A 13,052-nucleotide genomic window follows, 5' to 3' on the forward strand; every position below is an offset into this window, starting at 1 on the left:
GGTAAATTATGTATGAAAATCCATGAGCTGGGCTAGGCATGGTTGCTCATGCCTTTAATCTTAGCACTTTGAGAGGTGGAGGCAGGAGGATTGCTTGAAACCAGGAATTTGGGACCATCCTGAGCAAGAGTGAGACCCTGTTTCTACGAAAATTAGGAAATTAGTGGATGTGGTGATGCACACCTGTAGTCCCAGCTACTCTGGAGGCTGAAACAGGAAGATGGTTCAAGCCTAGGAGTTTGAGATTGAGCTATGAAGACACCACTGTACTCTAGTTCAGGTGACAGAGTGAGACCTTCTCTTAAGCAGAAAATCACGACGTTCAACATACTACTAAATAAGAAAGGGAAAGTAAAGAAATTAAGCATTCAACTGATAAGCTTAGGGGAAAAAAACAGCAAAATAAATTCAGAGAATAAGAGCAATTAATGAGTAACAATACAGAAGAATTAGAATTTATGAATAAATCTGTGAACAAAATTGAATTTACTCACACATTTATACAAAGTAAATTAATCACTAGCTTAACTTAATATGAAGAGAGAGTATAAAGAAATTAAATGAAATAAATTATGAGATAGAATTGACCTCTGATATAAAGGAAGTCAAAACAATTATGAGCTACTTGATTCAGCACAGTTGCCCCTAAGACACATTAGAAAACCCAAATGGGAGAAATAATGGTTTTATAGCATTTCTCAAAAGAACCAGGCCCCAACATTTCATTGGTATATTCTTGTAAGTCTCAGAAACCTATATTCTTTAAACTATTCTAGGATATAAGAATGCTATAGCAGGAGCTTTCTTATTCAGCCTTCCTTTGAATAGCCTTATTAGATTGATTTTCTCCAGTCCCTCTCTAGATAGATACTAGCTTGATAATATAACAAGCTAAGTGCTTGTAGCTACTGCTTTCTAGGAAGACCACATACATATTCTACCAGTTGAAGAGTATGCTAACCAAGAGGTGGTTGTTAGTTGCTAATTTTTATGCCAACCTTTTATTTTTGTAATATGTAATTTAATTAGACACAGGTGGCAGTGCTTTGCAAAGTCTCTAAAACATTGGTGTCCTGTTAGCAGTGGGCAAGTATAAGTTGCAAAAGTCATAAAAATGTAGAAGGATTTATTTAGCATTCAGATTGCTTTGAAAGTATTTTTAATTTCAAGATTTATTTAAAACAACCAAAACTAAAAGTTCTTAGTGTTTTAATGGTGTGGTTTGTGCAAGAAAGCTAATGCAGAATTTCATTCAGTAAATACTGTTCAAAGGGAACACTGTGGCTGTTTGTCAGAAGATTGGAGAATAAATGTATATTTACAAATTTACAGTTAAAATAAAATGTTTTAAGTTATGAATCTGTGTTTTTTTTTTTTAATGATTCCTTCTAACCTATTTTTTAAAATTCAGCAAACCAACTATCAACCCTGATTATATTGGATCTACTAGGGTTTCTATTAAGGATAGCACAATGCAAGCATTATTCTAAGAGTTCACTTTCACTTGAATTATCTCTGTTAGGCTTCATAAAAAACCCTGTATCATCTTTTGATAGTTAAAAAAACTAAACCTTAGAGATGTAAACAATTTGTCCAGGGTTATCTAGCAAGTGGCAAAACAGATTCAAATCCAGACAATGTTACCTTAGAATTGAAACTTTTTAATCATTACTCTATCCTACATAGGAAATAAAACCCTGGAACCTTACAAAGTCAGTGTGACACAAATACCAGCACTTGAAAAAGATAGATGAAAAGTTTTTCAAGATATTAATATTAAAATTCTAAGGGAAGTATTATCAAATACTATCCAACTTTTCATTAAAAAGTTAACTTGCAGAGTGAAACAGGGTTCATGACAAGAATACAGGGCACTTTAGTCTTACGAAATCTATTACTGTAATTCATCATTTTTAATAGAAATCAAATATGTTTATCTTGATAGGTATTAAATAGGCATTTGCCATAGAAATGTAGACTGTTAAGTGTACAGAGGTATTTCTTTAACTTGATAAAAATATGTACTACCAACTAACAGCCAGAATAATTTTCATGGTGAAATACTAGAAGAAATAAAGATAAAAATGAAAGTTTTCTTCCATTATTATTATTAAGAGTGTTTTAGAAGTACTAACTAGTATCCTTAGGAAAGTGAACCTAGAGAGAGAGAGAGATAGTAGAAAGATGAAGGCAGTTTTGTCATAATTTGCATATGATGACATTGCATACGTGGAGCATGCAAGGGAATTACTTGAAACACCTCAAAAAGTTTGGTAAAATGGCAAGTGAAAAAATGTATACAAAAATAATAATTAGTAATTAGTAAAAATACTAATATATATTCATAAATAGTAAAAGCAATAGCTTTAAAAAATTCCAAGAACTAGTTAGAAAACACAGGGAAAGAAGATAGCTCTAATAAAACCACCACTATAGGTAGGTTCATCACCTGTGGTACAGTGGTTAGGGTGGCAGCCACATATACTGAGGCTGGTAGGTTCGAACCTGGCCTGGGTCTGCTAAACAATAATCACAAGTGCAAGAAAAAAAATAGCTGAGTGTTGTGGCAGGCACCTGTAGTCCCAGCTATCCCGGAGGCTGAGGCAAGAGAATTGCTTAAGCCTAAGAGTTTGAGGTGGCTGTGAGCTGTGATGTGAGGGCACTCTACCAAGGGTGACATAGTGACAATCTGTCTCAAAACAACAACAACAAACACAAACACCCTAGTATATATACCCCAGCAACAGTGAAAACTATGTTTTGCTTAAGACTATAGGGCGATTTGAAAAACTGTTGCAGAGGCATATCTTATTTTTGGCTAGGAAGTCATAATCCTTTTTTTAAGATGACAGCTCATCCTATATTAGTTATTGGACTTCCTATGAGAATTTTAAAAGACAGCTTCTATAACTTCACAATTAATTTTATGTTTATTTGGAAGCATAATCTTGAAAATAACCAGGAGAACTTTTACAGAAGGAAAATTTGGCGTATCATATGTTAAGACCAAATTATAATTATTGAAACTATTTTAGCACAGAATATATAGATGAATCGATAGAACTATATTTTGGGGAAGTTCAGAGATAAAACAAGTTACTGTAGACCTTAAGATATAGTACAGAAGACATTTTAGATCAGATTGAATGATTGTTGAACAATATTGATTACTGGTTGTGTCATTTATTAGGCACTGAGGATACAACAGGTAGCAAAGGGAAGGAAATAGGGAGAAAATAGGGGACAAAAGAAAGTATAAAGTATACCACCTTGTATACTATGCAGGTGGTAGAGGTCTAAGGGGATAGAAAATGATGAGACATAGCATTGTGTATAATGTTAGAGAAGGTATCTCCCATAAAGGGACATTTGAGCAGAGATCTGAATCAAGTGAAGAAATGGTTGAGTAATAAGAGACTGTGAGGCCTGAGTAGTGTACTTGGTTTACCTTACAAATATGTTAAATCAGTTCATGAACCATATGGGGAAAGAAAAGCTCAGTTCATTTAATAGCATACTGTAGTTATTAAAAGTGAAATAGTTGATCTGGAGATACTGACATGGAAAAACAACATAAAAAGAGCAGCTTTACAAAAGGCATGTTTGATCCCATTTAGGTAAAACAAATACACCAGAAGACGCAAATTATTAATCTTAAATGTGAACTTATGAGGTAGGGAGGGGAAAATTTTATTTTCTGGTTTATATATAATTAAGCATATTTTTTGTTTTGTTGAGATTCTTATGATTTTATACTATAAAAAGGTGCTTCAATTTTGATTCTATAGCATTAGTTTCTTTTTAAACATGAGGAAAATAAGAGGAAGTTTCTGGTAAAACAAATTTCTCTGTGTAACAAGGCAACAGAATATAATGAAAGAGTTGTTGTGTGGGCTTTGGAATCTTACACACCTGCATTCTAATGCCAGATTAGCTACTTCCTGCTCCTATAACTTAGGGTAAGTTCCACAATACTCTTTTTCTTTACAAGTAAACCAGGGCTAATAAGATGCTTCTGATTGTAAGAAGTAAGTTAGTTTCCTAGGCCATACTTTTTCCTCTCAACTTATTTGCAATAATGCTTGGTTGTTTCCGCAATCTAAAGGCTTAGGGTGACACAGGGTTGGTATATGAATATGTGTAAAACTGATCTGGAATGTACCATGTTTCTCCGAAAATAAGACATACCCCAAAAATAAGCCCTAGTAGGGGTTTTATGCATTTGTTAAATATAAGCCCTACCCCAATAAGACCTATGCAGCATATCTGCCTAGCCACTCCCTGCATTTCAGCGCCGAGAAGTAAGGAAGACTGGAATACCTTTTATCTGCCACAGCTCCTTTCTCAACGCTGATCACACTTGCACGGGTACGCATGTGGTAACCGCAGTCACAGGCATCCTATTGCACACGTGCTGATGGCTAGGGGAAAGAAGTTCAGCATCACTAGCGCCAGCCCCACTAACAAGGTCAGCTCCCCCTGTCAGGTTCCAGAAGAACTTGTATTCAAATAAATGTAGATTGTTGTTTAATAAAAATAAGACTTCCCCTGAAAATAAGCCCTAGTGTGTCTTCTTGAGAAAAAATAAATACAAGACAGTGTCTTATTTTCAGGGAAACACAGTATGTAAAACAGATCAAGAGTGGAACTACTAATCAGAATCTGTCTTAAAGAGTTTTACAATACAGTGATGAGGTTATTTTGTTTATAATTTGCTTTGTTCCAAAAAGTATTTTGGGCAGATGATGACAGTTTTGTGATGAAAGTAGCACGGAGTAAAAAGTGATGAAAAAAAGAGAATGGAAAACATAAGCAGGAACAAAATTGGATGAATAAGGGTAAAAATGATCTCTCTGTGACCATAGACATCTTAGTACACAAGGGTCATACTTACAACTCCAAGCATTCTAGCAGCCAGCTAGAGAGCCTTTATATCACATAATGTACATTGTTTATGAAATAAAAAGACTTATGATTATGGGAGAAATCAAAAGTAGATTAAAATTAAACAATTTTGCTTTCTCTGTCCGTTTTCTTGCCACCCTGCAAAAACCACAAATGAAATTCTGAGAATGTTAAAGGAACAGATTTCATTTGTTCCAAATGGAAACTACCATATTTCAAAAAATGAAACATGTAAACCTTCATAAACCAATTTTATAGACTCATTTATAATAAACTTATTTATATATAAACTTGGTTATAGACTTTTTATAATAAAAAAATTTTATAGACTTGTGCTTCTCAGTTTCTTGGTCTCAAACCTTACACTCAAATTATTGAAGATCTCAAGAACTATTGTTTATGTTGTTTGGTTGTTTCTATTGATATTCACCATATTAGAAAGTAAAAATATTTATTAATTTGTTTTAAAATAATGTTAACATTTTAAGTTCATAAACTTCTGTATGTTCCAAAATAAAAGTTGAAGTGAGTGATGTTCTTTTACATTTTTACCAATCTTTTAAAGCCTGAATTAATAGAAGTGACACTCGTATCCTCATATCTGTGATGTGCTGTTTTCAGGAGTCTTTTTAGGTAATTGTGCGTATGCTTTTTTAAAACTGTACAAAAATTAGATAAGTGGTAATTTTTTATAGGTTGTAATGCATCATCTGAAACCATAGGAAGGAATTTTGTACTACACTATATTGAAATCCATTATTCTGTCTTGGATTTTGAATGGATCTTCTATCATGATTTTGTGACATTATGCATTAATCATTTAGGAAATACTGGTTCACTAAGTGCAACATGTCATTCAAATAGGAACATTTCACTATGTAATTGTTAATCACCTTTAATCTCATCAGAAAAACCTTTAAGTTTTGTGAGGCTGTCAAGCTCATTAGAGGATATAAGTTTTCTAATATTTTTATTTTCTCCAGAAAATTCAAATTTTAGGGTCTAGAGGATACTCCGGGGTCTTTAGGCCCCACTTTTTAGAACTGCTGTCTACCAGTCTCTTAATACTGATGTATAACATCTAAGTTAGTAAGTAGAAAATACAGCATTACACTGAAGTGACAATACTTTTATTAGGCCCATGGTATTTATTCCTTCTTTGATTACAAGGATGAATACAGATTAGGAAGTCATTTACAATGTTTGTAGCCCAGGGGAGAACATAGAGATGATTATTATAGAGTTTTTAAAAATCACAGTGATAAAACTAAAGCACCCTGTTAACATTTAAAAGCCGTAAAAAAAGGAGTAAATGAATCTTTCCTTAACAGGAAATATGATTTTTGTATGTCAAACTTCAAACCTTTCCTATAACAAAGCTTTCCTAATTAACTCATAGAAAATATAATGGTCTAAAATACTCATAAAAGCAAAAAGTAGAACCTATAAAAGGAAGTAATCAAGATCTAATTGAAAAGGGATAGAAATAGAAGAATTTAATATTAGTAAGCTAGAAATATTAAGCATTATAAAGATAGCAGTCATTTCTAAATATATAAATTCTGAGTGACAGTTGAATCCCAGCAGGATTATCCTACTCTTAGAGTGTTATAGTATTGATTACAATTCATGTGTAACAAGATCCCGAGAAGCATAATTGGAGAAAAGAGTGGTTAGAGGGATTTATTCTATCACTCTTTCAAAAGTATATGGTATTGACACCAGAGTAGATTGATACAGTAGATTCACAAAACAGATCATCGTTATTTGGAAATGTAGCGTAGATGTTAGCATATGATACATTTCTATACCTCGTTAGTAAATTGTATTCGGGTAGGTCACCAGGCACAGACTTTGGTAATACGCATTTGTTATCAATGGCTGTCAGGTCTACCTCCTCCTTCCTGATAAACTTGGACTGCCCCAGTATGTGTGTTCCATCCATCCTATACGCTGCTTTCAGTTAGATAACTTCAGTACTCAGATTCTTTCAGCATCACATACAGTGAAATAATTGAAACACTTTAGCTAAGAGCCATGAAACTGATATTTAGGGAAGACTATTAGTGGGTCATATGCGAGCTCATTTAATTTTATAGCTCTGAAGTAAAATTAATCTCCATTTTACAAAAGGAGCAAATTTCCTGAGCAGTGCAATTTAACCAATACCACACAAGCAGGATTCAAAAACTATAAAAGTCTCTTGTTTTAAAAGTCTCTTCTTTGGGAACATTTATACACTGTTAGGATTATGGCAAATGAATACAGCCTCTTTGGAAAGAAGTTTGGAGAATCTTTAAAGAGCTAAAAGTAGACCTTCCATTTGATCCCACAATCCCATTACTAAGGTATCTACCCAGAAGGAAAAAAATTTTTTTCATAAGGACATGCCACTCAAATGTTTATAGTAGTTAAGTTTACAACTTCACAACTACAATTGTGAAGATGTAGGAAAAAACCCTAGTGCCTGTCAACCCATGGATGGATTAATAAACTGTGATACATGTATACCACAGAATACTATTCAGCTATGAAAAGAGGGAAACGTTACATTTTTTATATTTACCTGGATGGAGTTGAGGAACATTCTCCTTTGCAAACTCAAGAAAGGAAAAGCAAGCACCCCATATACTCAATAATAATCTGAAATAGTAGATGAACAACTACAAGCCCACAGAGAAGAATACCCAATTAAATTCAGGAAGGCGGTGGGGGTTGGTAAGCTCTCACCTAACAGGTACAGTGTAAGGGTTTATTAGCACACCTGGGTGAAGAACTCACCTACAACTCAGACTTTTACCTTATGAATGCAAATAATGTAATCTGATTGTATGTACCCTTGTATTAATCTGAAATTAAAATGTTTGAGAGGTACCTTGTAACTCATTGTGACTTCTCTGTATGAGAAATGTTCTCAACCTATCCTATATGATATAAGACTCAAAGATGTAAAAATCAAAGTTCTCATCTTCATTATAGTTGAGCAAAGTGCCTCTTAAAACTGTATTGTGTGCTTCAGTCTGCACTTCCAGCTAAATCTTCCTGGGCCTTAAATCCCATCTACATTTATTTATTTAGTCTTTCTACCAAGTGTCTTTACCTAGTTACTTCCATGCCTTTACCTGTATTCTCTCTGCTAGTAGCATATTTCTCTTACGCCTTTTCCCACCTACCTAAGGTTTGTTTATCTTTGGAATTATAACCAAAATTCTCCCCCTCCACTGCCTCCCTCCACTAACTTGAGTAAGTTTTCTTACATTTCTGCAGATTGAAAGTATTCTTCACTTCCTGTATTCCAGTGTGCTTTATACTTCCATTACAATATACATCAGCCTGCATGGGATTTATCATTTATGTTTATGTGGTACTTGGAGAAGTACATACAAACAAGAATCATGACTTGGCACCTGTGGCTCTGCGGCTACGGCGCCAGCCACATACACTAGAGCTGGCGGATTTGAATCCAGTCTGGGCCTGACAAACAGCAATGACAACTACAACCACAAAATAGCTGGGTGTTGTGGCGGGCGCCTGTAGTCTCAGCTACTTGGGAGGCTGAGGCAAGAGAATTGCTTAATCCCAAGAGTTTGAGGTTGCTGTGGGCTGTGACACTATAGCACTCTACCAAGGGTGGCATAGTAAGACTCTGTCTAAAAAAAACCCCAAAACAAGAATCACGTGTACTGAAATCAGAAGGTGAAAAAAAAATGTTGATAGATGACTTTTGATGTGAACCTTGAGAAGTGAAAAGAATTCAGTTAGGTCGAATTAAGAGAGAAGGAATATGAACATAGACATGAAGGAGTGATGGGGAAGAATTGCATTGGGATTTGAGACTTAAGAAGGCATTTTGGGACCAGATCATAGGGAGCCTATGCTATAGGATTTTGGTCTTCTTTCCTAAGCAAATAGATTTGAGGAGGTTGTGAAGATCACGTTTTAAGGCAGAAAGACTGGTTGTGTACCAAGAATAAGTTCTTAATGTATTAAAAGCTTGGATTTACAAAAATGCCAAGCTATATTGAGATGAAAACTCAGCTAAATAATGGCACCTTTCACCATCACTTCCTTACATACATTTCTACATACATTGATCTATATTTGTGTATAGAGTATTTTTACTTTTTAGTCAGTGATGCATCAACATTTTACTTTCACATATGAAGACCAGCTGCTACTTTTATAGACAATAGACCTTTTTTACTTTTGAGATTTGGTATACCTAAAATAAGCATATTTAACCAATTTTTCATGTAAATATTACTAAATCAGTTTTAAATGTTTACCAGGTAGAGTTACCTATTTGTTCAGCTTTCTACAAGTTACTCTAACAAAAGTTTACTAATTAATACCAAAATAATGAGTTTTCAATGTTTAAATAAGCAGAGAGTAAAGCAGTTAAAAATTTTAAAACCTCAGCTCGGCACCTATTGCTTAAGTGGCTAAGGCACCAGCCACATACACCTAAGGTGGCGGGTGCCTGTGGTCCCAGCTACTTGGGAGGCTGAGGCAGGAGACTCGCTTGAGCCCAGGAGTTGGAGGTTGCTGTGAGCTGTGAGGCCACGGCACTCTACCCAGGGGGATAGCTTGAGGCTCTGTCTCAAAAAAAAAAAAATTTTTAAAACCTCAAGATCAGTGGCACTACTTAAATTGGAGAAGGAATGTGTCAGGAGTGATTCATGTTAGGTTCTTCTGCTGACAGAGTTCAGCACAATCCTGACACCACAGTGACCTCCCTGGGCAGTGCAGGAAGCCTGTACAGTTGTAGAAGAGGGAGTGACAGGCACCAGAGAATCAGAGTGAGAAAGACATACACTAAACTCTGGTTCCTCAATTTTTTGGCATAAAAATTTTTTAATTGATTTTGAAGCATGTGAGTGTCCCAGTGTTTTAATAGTTTTGCAAATGAAAATCTCAAAGTATTCACTGAAGATAAACTGATTTCTCAAATAATTACATTGGGATGACTAAACTACTTATTGAAACTTCAAAAAAAAGTATTTGGTCTTCAATTTTTGTTTATTTAAAAATGAGTTGCTGTTTTGTATAACAGCGGCACGTGTTATCCTTTCTATGTAGTTTACAGTGATGTACTTCTTTTTGTGTGTTGTTTAGCCGTATATGTGGGAGTCCGTGTCCTGCAGTGTGGCCTGATGTAATCAAACTACCATATTTCAACACCATGAAACCAAAGAAGCAATATCGTCGAAAGTTAAGAGAAGAATTTGTTTTGTAAGAAGGGGATGCTTAAGCATCCATATTGCATTGAATGCTTTTTCTTTTTTTTTGAAGTTATTTCTTGTCAGTTCTAAATGTCATTCTGTCTCTTACTGGCCTGAGGTAGACCTGTCACAATTCTGGGTCTATTTAATTTTGAGTTTTCTTTTACGATGTGCAAGTTACCATTTCACCATCATTATGGAATCAGTGATTTGGGATTGTGTGTTTAGTTTGGTATTTACATGAAAGACCTTTGGATGATAACCATTTTAAATTTTGTCAGAACAGTTTTCAAGATACTTGAGCTTAGGTTTTTATTTTGCTTTAAGAAATTATTCAGTTCTTAATTGATGTTATAACAGTGAATCGCCTGTAGAGTAATATACTGTTGTTCGCTAAGTAGTTACAAAATTATGTAAAAATGGTGAAATATTTCATCAGAGGAAAATATGAGATTTGTTAGAATAAAATATTATACACATAATATTAGTATTTAAAATTTAATTTATTTTTCTGAGTTTTAATTTTTAAATGTAATTTAAAGTAACTTACTTTGCTTTTAAAACAAGCTCCTAAAGAAACACTAAGCTTGTGTCTAAAGAACGTCTATGACTTTTGTAATCCTCTCATGCTAGTATTCCTGCAGCTGCGCTAGACTTATTTGATTACATGCTCGCCTTGGATCCTAGTAAGCGCTGCACTGCTGAACAGGCTCTTCAGTGTGAGTTCCTTCGAGATGTGGAGCCCTCAAAAATGCCTCCACCAGAGTAAGTGACTTTTTATTATATTAGATTCCCCATATGCAGAATCTGGACAGTTTTAATAACATCTGCAGAATGAACAGAAGATACTCCGTGTCTAGTTAAGTCAAAAGAAATACGATAAATCTAAAGAGATAGATAAAACACCAGTAATACACAGGGTTTGCAGGCATTTAATGTTTAGCTAACCATAGAACTAGCAAAAGCCACTTTCTCCTAGCTAATTTTAGGATTAATTAATTTTATGAGTTAGTAATAATATTACAGGTCTAAGAAAATGTTCCTATTGCTTCTGTCTGCTGCTGCTATTATTTTAATAATACTTTTACCAACTACTTAGACTACTTACACTGTTACTAGTACTGCTGGGGCAGTTTGAGTGCTGTTTTTTTTTTTGAGACAGAGTCTCACTTTGTTGCCCTTAGTAGAGTGCTGTGACGTCACAGCTCACAGCAACCTCCAACTCCTGGGCTTAGGCCATTCTCTTACCTCAGCCTCCCGAGTAGCTGGGACTACAGGTGCCCGCTACAATGCCCAGCTATTTTTTGTTGCAGTTTGGCCAGGGCCGGGTTGGAACCCACCACCCTTGGTATATGGGGCCGGCGCCCTACTCACTGAGCCACAGGTGCCACCCTTGAGTGCTGTTCTAAGCATTTTTTCATGTATTTCATTAATCTTTATAATCCTATATATAAGGTAGGTATTATTACCATTTTACAGAGGAAGAAAACAGGTTCAGAGAGGTTAAGAAACTTGCCCAAGAATACAAATCTAGTAAAGGATGCAGTGAGCTCTCAAATTCAGTTTAATCCAATTAGAAAGAGAAGTTCTAAAAGTATTCCACGGCATAATACACAATAGAAATTCTTTCCTACCATGTGAAAGACTGTTAATATCAGAATCCTATATGAAATAATTTATTATCTGATGGTATGGGGAGTGCTTAGACTTTGGGAGTCAGAATGGCTGAGTTCTTGAACCTTTACTTTCTCATGGCTCCTATAATTCCCTACTCATGTAGGATTGATTTGGTGGGTTGGGTAGAGAAGAAAACAGTCAGCTTCTCTTTCTTGACAGGAGCAAGAAAACTTGTATATTTTATTTTAAAGAATTTTCTAAATGATTAGGACATCATTAAGAGCAAAACTATGCCTATAATTAATGTTTACATGTAACAAAATTAGCATCTTTTAAATGAACATACATGGGCTTTGGAGTTCAAATCCTGGCTCTTCCACTTATCAGGTAGATGGGTTTATATTTCTGTGAGGCTGTCATACTCAACTTCATTAAGTTTGTATTGAACTGCACAAGGCTGGTCTTTATGGAATAATTCGAAAGGTAAAGAGGATCTGCCATCTGACAAGCTGAGAGACCTGAATCTTTCACTGTTGGATTAACTGTTTAATAATTTTTTGCTTATCAGTAGTTGTGAAATTTTGGGTGAAATTTTGGGTCTAGTACCCCTTCTAAGAACTTTTTTAAACTTCTGATTTGAAAATTGCAATTCTGCAGAAAAATAGACAGCATTCATATATGCTTTAGATTTAATAATTATAGTATAACAACTATAAGTTGACCATGCAAGGGATATAGCAAACTGGTCAACATACAGAGGTGATCAGCATAAGGAACTAGGCCTACTGTACTGTTGCATATGTGTGGTGCATGTCTGGTTTCATGAAAATTAGGTCAACTTTAGGAAGTGATCAATGCATCGAGGTGGTCGACTGTGGCGATTCTACTGTATTAATATTTGAATCTATTTGCTGTATGATGGTATACTTTTCTTTTCCTGAACTAGTTGAATATTATATAGGGTGTCCATAAAGTTCATTAAACTAGCTGACTAGTAGCTGATTAGGACCATGATTAAAAGCAATAATGCTTTTAGTGGAGATGACACTTGCAAAACTTCATTACATATCTATAATAACTAGGACTTTATTCTACATGCCTACAGTACTTTTACAAAGCATAAAAAATTTAATATTGGAACTCCTAATGGGCATTCCATATTTAAATTTCCCCAATTGGCAAAATAATTTCCTATTAAAAAAGTCTGAAACTTTTTTTTTTTTTTGAGAGACAGCGTCTCATTATGTCACCCTCTGTAGATTGGCACGGCATCACAGCTCACAGCAACCTCAAGCTCTTGGGCTTAAG

At 34.9% G+C, this 13,052-nt stretch overlaps 1 protein-coding gene across 1 annotated transcript in view; it reads left to right on the top strand.

Annotated features, from left to right (window-relative positions):
• Positions 1–13,052, top strand: part of CDK13 (cyclin dependent kinase 13) — a 128,464-nt gene that overhangs the window by 99,722 nt on the left and 15,690 nt on the right. Inside the window, exons 10-11 of the mRNA XM_003797542.3 lie at positions 10,021–10,137; positions 10,761–10,892. Coding sequence (XP_003797590.1) covers positions 10,021–10,137; positions 10,761–10,892 — 249 coding nt within the window. The remainder of the gene's footprint in view (positions 1–10,020; positions 10,138–10,760; positions 10,893–13,052) is intronic.

This window comes from Otolemur garnettii, unplaced genomic scaffold, assembly GCF_000181295.1.
Source record: "Otolemur garnettii isolate 467f Iridium unplaced genomic scaffold, OtoGar3 scaffold00119, whole genome shotgun sequence".
NCBI lineage: Eukaryota > Metazoa > Chordata > Mammalia > Primates > Galagidae > Otolemur > Otolemur garnettii.